This window comes from Egretta garzetta, unplaced genomic scaffold, assembly GCF_000687185.1.
Source record: "Egretta garzetta isolate BGI_Z169 unplaced genomic scaffold, ASM68718v1 scaffold418, whole genome shotgun sequence".
NCBI lineage: Eukaryota > Metazoa > Chordata > Aves > Pelecaniformes > Ardeidae > Egretta > Egretta garzetta.
In genome coordinates this window covers 397,177-402,462 of record NW_009260492.1, presented here as the reverse complement: position 1 = coordinate 402,462, position 5,286 = coordinate 397,177, and the positions used below count along the sequence as shown (strand labels likewise).

Here is a 5,286-nt window from a genome sequence, read left to right as displayed (position 1 = left end):
GGGAAAGAGGGATTTAACACCAGCATTTAAACGCCTTTGAACCCGTCAACAAAGAGGCATTTTTATTTAGACGCTTAATGATCCCCACTCTACAAAATAGACCACTGCTTTAACGAAAAATATCCTTCTCTACAATCAATCTGTTCGTTTCAGTTATACCGTACGTCAGAAGAAGCTTACTTCAGCAGAGCTAGGAAGGCAGCAGGCTCCACATCGGGCAGCTCAATCTCTGTAGAAGTTGTGGCCATTCCACCATTAAACATCGCATCGAAGACTGCGCTGCCCACAGCCAGCACAAACCTAACATTCAAAAAAAAAAAGTGAAAAAAACCCTTATGTTAAATCATATTCACTTTCCAAAAAAATCCCAGGCTGGTTGCTATTCCCCAAGGCCACCCCCAGGGAAAGCAAATCGTTCCTAGCGTTAAAGCAAAAGTGTTTTGCAACAGAAGGGAGTGTCAGGCTTTCTGTTAGTTTACTGCAAAACCACCAGAGTCACAAGCAACTTCATTTCGAGCCCTGTCCCCGTGTACACCACAGTAATGGCTCCCCAAAACCAATGCTTTGTGCATCATGGAACAGAATACATGTGGCTGCTTTGCAAAGTCCTCATAGGAGCCTACGGACCATTCACGAGGTTGAGAAGCTAAGAAACAACGAAGTAAGGAATTAAAAGTTCTTCCAGTGAACAGAGCCCATGTCTTGGTGCAATTCCCCACAGTCGTGTACTGAAAACACTTAGGGAGAACTTGTCACTACATGCTACCCATCCTTCTCCCTTCTCCCCAGGCACCAGGATGACATCCTTGGTGACAGCAGAGCAAGCTCGCAAAAGATGCAAATTGCACCAGCACCATCACTGGGGGCTGTGGACACCAGCACCTCCTGCAGCACCCGGGCACAGGAGCTGCCTTCCCCGGGCACGCTGCTGTCTCCTTCCCTGCAAAACCTGCTTCGGGCTTAGCCCAAAGGCAGAGAAAACCTCACTCGAAGCAAATTAGCACCGTTAGGTGCACACAAACCCCTTTTCGCACTGCTGAGAGCGTACGTGGTAATTAATGGCGAGAGGCGTGTTATTGGCCCTAAAGAAATAGGAAGCAAGAATTCCCACAAACCAGGCTTCAGACCGAAAATAATATTCCAGCGCTCCCATGTAAACAAGATGATTTCCCTCACTGATAAACACCAACTCCTATTTTAGGAGGAGGCACAGACCTGGGCTGCTGAGAGGCCGGTGTACGTGTAAGCTCCTGTGCCTGCCTTATGCCTTAGAAAAGCCATTTTGAGGAATTTCATTGTTTGAAAATGCAGAGACGAGTTTTTTTCCCAGAAAAGCAATCTTGTTCCTGGTGTCTGCAATCAAGCAGCTCCCTGAAGTTAAACACAGCACAGGCCACGAAGGTCACAGCTCCGCAGCGTGGGGAAGCAGAGGAGACCAGGCTGCAGAAGCGATTACTGCAACCACTTCTCCAACCAACTGTACAAAGGAAGAAGCTGGAAAATTCAGGGGCTCTCGCTGCAGCGGAGTTTGACGCACACTTCAACAGAGAGGAGCATCAAGAACTGCTGGCAGAAAACCATACAGGACAGAAGGCACGAGACAGAAACCTCCAGCACTTGGACCCCAGGGAAAGCCCATCACCAAGGGGGAATTTCAGTGAGACTTTGCTGCAGTAGGAAATGACACAGAAGCCTTTTTTTTTCTTTTCCTTTTAAACAAGATTTTTTCATTTTCTTGCTTTTCGCTCCCCTCCCATCCAGAGGCGGCCTTCCACGGACACAATAGAGCGAAGCACCGGGGACGTGCCAGGCTGGTTTGCCCTGACGGGCTGCTTGGCTCACAGCCGGGTTGTATTGTTTCTGATCAGTTAAGAAGAGCTAGGCACAAACCACAGCGGTTAAAAACCCAAAAAGTACACACATGCATATTTTCATCAAACAATTCTGAAGAAAAATGTCAAGAACAAATAAAAAACCTTGTTCACAATACTAGAATTGCCAGATGAAATAAAAATCCTTGTTCCTACAAAAGCAGCGATGGTGGCAAGACAATTGCAGGCATTATTTGCTACTAAAAATTAACATAAATTAATTGCACTCTAAAATTTTCATGCTCGCAGCCAGCGTAGTACACATCCTCAATGAGCAGACAGCCTTTGGAAGCAGTCTGAAAAGGGCATTAATTAAACAAAAAAAAAACCCGAAAAGCTCTCAAATTTTTGCTTCCATTTCACCCAGGGACAAGTCAGTCTGATTTTTTAAACTGTTGAGCCCTAAAGGAATCCCAGTAGGTGCCAGAGATACACAGGACTCCGAATTTTAAGCTCCCTTAAAACAAGCAAGCCTCTCTCCTAGCCCCCAGGAGCACTGCCTGATGCAAACGTGCAACTCCCAAAAGGGAAACACGGGTACCCTAAGCTCAGAGCAGCGACCCACCTCTGTAGAGGAAGAATTCAGAGGGTTATTTTTAAACAACGGCACGGTGGCCAAAACAAAGTGGACTACTGAAAGGATGCAGAGGAATGATCAGGAGCAGAGCAAAAGAACTAAGAACGCAACACTGGATTTCTCGTCATTCCGTCAGCACGTGTAAGAATCAAAGCAAACTGACTTGCAGCAGTAAGAGCCACAGGAACTTCCACGAAGTTAGTAATTCCATTTGTCTTCATGAGGATCCAAAGTTGATTCCAAAGGCTTTTGAAGGCCTGCAAGAAAGTGTCTTTTATTCCACTATTATCGCTTCCTACCCACTGGTTTTCGCTGTTTCCTTGTTCACCTTGGCGTCTCCACCCGTCGCCCAGTTTAATTTGTATACCCAGCAGTCCCGCTCCCTTTCTAGGCACTACGGTAACACCAACGATAAATAAGCCACTGGAGAAGCACGACTATCCCACCGCTGCATACCACCTCCGTCCTCCATCTGCTCCACTGAGGAGAAATCTTAAAATATCTATTCCAGGAGAGCTGGCACGGGAACAGAGCAACATGTGATGTGCTGGAGCTCAGTGAAACCGTAGGTGACAAGAAGCTAATGAATGACGATCGTTTGCTGGCTGCATCCTTCCAGCGCAAGGCCTAGAGATGCCAGGCGAAACGAGCAGGATGCAGGCTCAAAAACCACCACGAGAAGCCCTTCAGATGCAACCCCAGGAGCTGAGCAGTGGGACACCTCGGCGCACGACGCTGCAGGTACTGCAAGGTAACGCACACCCAAGAAGAGACAGGATGAGCTCAGAAGAGAAGCGCCTGGAAAGAGCAGCCAAAAAACCTACTCGGGCTGTCCCCAAGCTGCAGATCTCCCAGGCTGGAGTACACACATGTGGCACTGCCACATGCTTGCCCTGTTCCCTTTTGGGCCATGTTTTCTGGCGAATTAACAAGCTTAATTATCACACTCATGCAGCTCCTGGCTGATGAGGTTTAGACGTTTCTAATCTCATTGATGTTGTGCTCAATGAAGCAGATCTGGAAAAGACAAAAAAAAAAAAAAAAAAAACCTTCCCTCTTACTGCTGGGCCTAATCGACGCCTTGACCTTGGCCACGTTAGCATCGTGAAGCTTCGAGACAGCCTGCTCAGTCCAGCGTTTGTCAGCTTTGACATCAAAAAAAACTTAAGGCCATTCCACCTTTTTCATGGCTGATTCAGCAGCAAGAGCAAACAAGCTCAAGGCTCAGAGACTGAGCTTGCCCCAGGGTACATAAGCAACTTCCACAGGGGCTGGAGCCTCCCAAAGGTGGAAAACATCTCATCTTCGCAGGGCTGCAGGTGCTTCACAGGACAGGTGGTGGGACAGATGAACCTTCAGTCCAACCCAAGCACAGTCACGCCATTTATCTACAAGCACAGCTTTCACACACAAAATGGATGTTTGCTCTTAGTTGCGATGCGAGATATCTATTGTCTGCTTCTACAGCTTTGTACGAACCGCTGAACCTGCCAGGCTCTCTTAGAAACGAACCTGAACCTCCAGCTACGTCACGCTCAGAAACCTCCTCCCCGCGCCACCACCACCACGCATGGACAACATCACCTGCGATCACTCAGCGTACAGTGCCATTTAACTACCTCGACGTACAAATACGTTACCTCTGCTCTGCCCCCTCCTGGAGGAGCCCACCCAGGGAGCAGCTCTGCTATCACCTCCAGCTCCTGCAGGACTGTGACTCTCAGATTAGTTGTGCTAAGCAGTTTGCTGCCAAAGCCGGCAATTTCTAACGCGCCACAAAGCCATACCAAAGCCGGCAAGTAAGATATTGCGAGGCAATCCTCAAGGCACCACCAAGGCCATCCAAGAACCCTATTTAGGATATGCTCCTACTGCAGCCACGCTTTATACCTGGCCCGGTCTGAAAATAAACACAATAAAACCTGTCTGTAGAAATACCTGTTAACTGCGCACGATTTCAGACACCTAGCATCAAGGTACGACCATCTGCCCTCGGTGGCTGAAGCAACACAGTGCCTCTCAAATTAAATTCATCGTTGCTTTGCAACTCAATTCCAGCGCAAAGTCTCTTCTGCTGCCAGGCTGCTGTGGGAGAACTGAGCACAGAAGGGGTCTGGGCGGTTTTATTTTAAGCTCTCTGTTTCTGAAATAACCACGGTACTTCATGAATCATCAGGATATCCCAACTGTAATATCAACAGGCAAGTTTTACCAAAATCTATATAATCTGTAAGTGGGATGTCACGGCATGACACACTCTATTCTATCTTTACCACCCAGAGCACCAGATGGATTTCAGAGCAATTAAGGAGCATTTCACTTTGGGGCTTTTTTTTTTTTTTTTAAAGCTTCATTTATTTTCCATTTATTTCTGGGCTGAACATTGCCCCTCCCCACCTAGCAAGCCTAGTTCTCAGGACAGGAACAAGCTTACTCAATTACTAATTAAGTTTCAAATTATAAAAGAACAGGACCAAAACCTAAACGCTCAAACCAGCCTAGAACAAGCGTGTTTCATGTGGAAAGTGAGAGAAAAAGGGAAATCTGAAGGGGAAACTTCCAGGAGCGTGAGCACATATGAGAAAAGTGATAGTTCGAGCTAGTTTGGAGCGAGGCTGAGCACCACTTCTGAGTACACCAATAAGCCTTCCCCCACCCCAGTTAAAGCAGGTCCCATCTTTGAGCGAAAAGCTCTTGTGCTTGCTGTCGGTACAGCCGAGCAGCCCAGGAATCATAAGATCACAGAATCGTTTAGGTTGGAAAAGCCCCTTAAGCTCCCCCAGCCCAACCGCTCCCCTACCCCTGCCATCCCACCCCCAAACCCTGGCCCTCAGCACC

The 5,286-nt window shown here is 47.7% G+C and overlaps 1 protein-coding gene across 3 annotated transcripts in view; it reads right to left on the bottom strand.

Moving 5' to 3' along the window:
- BTBD2 (BTB domain containing 2) overlaps positions 1–5,286 on the bottom strand; it is a 31,141-nt gene that overhangs the window by 16,615 nt on the left and 9,240 nt on the right. For 2 of the 3 annotated variants that reach the window (XR_004842687.1, XM_035899746.1), the window contains exon 3: positions 181–300. Coding sequence is in view for 2 of the 3 variants with exons in the window: in XM_035899746.1 (XP_035755639.1) it covers positions 181–263 (83 nt within the window). In the remaining variant the exon portion in view is untranslated. Of the gene's footprint in view, positions 1–180; positions 301–2,611; positions 2,716–5,286 lie in introns of those variants that run through there. The other variant, XM_009644227.2, reaches the window with a different exon arrangement.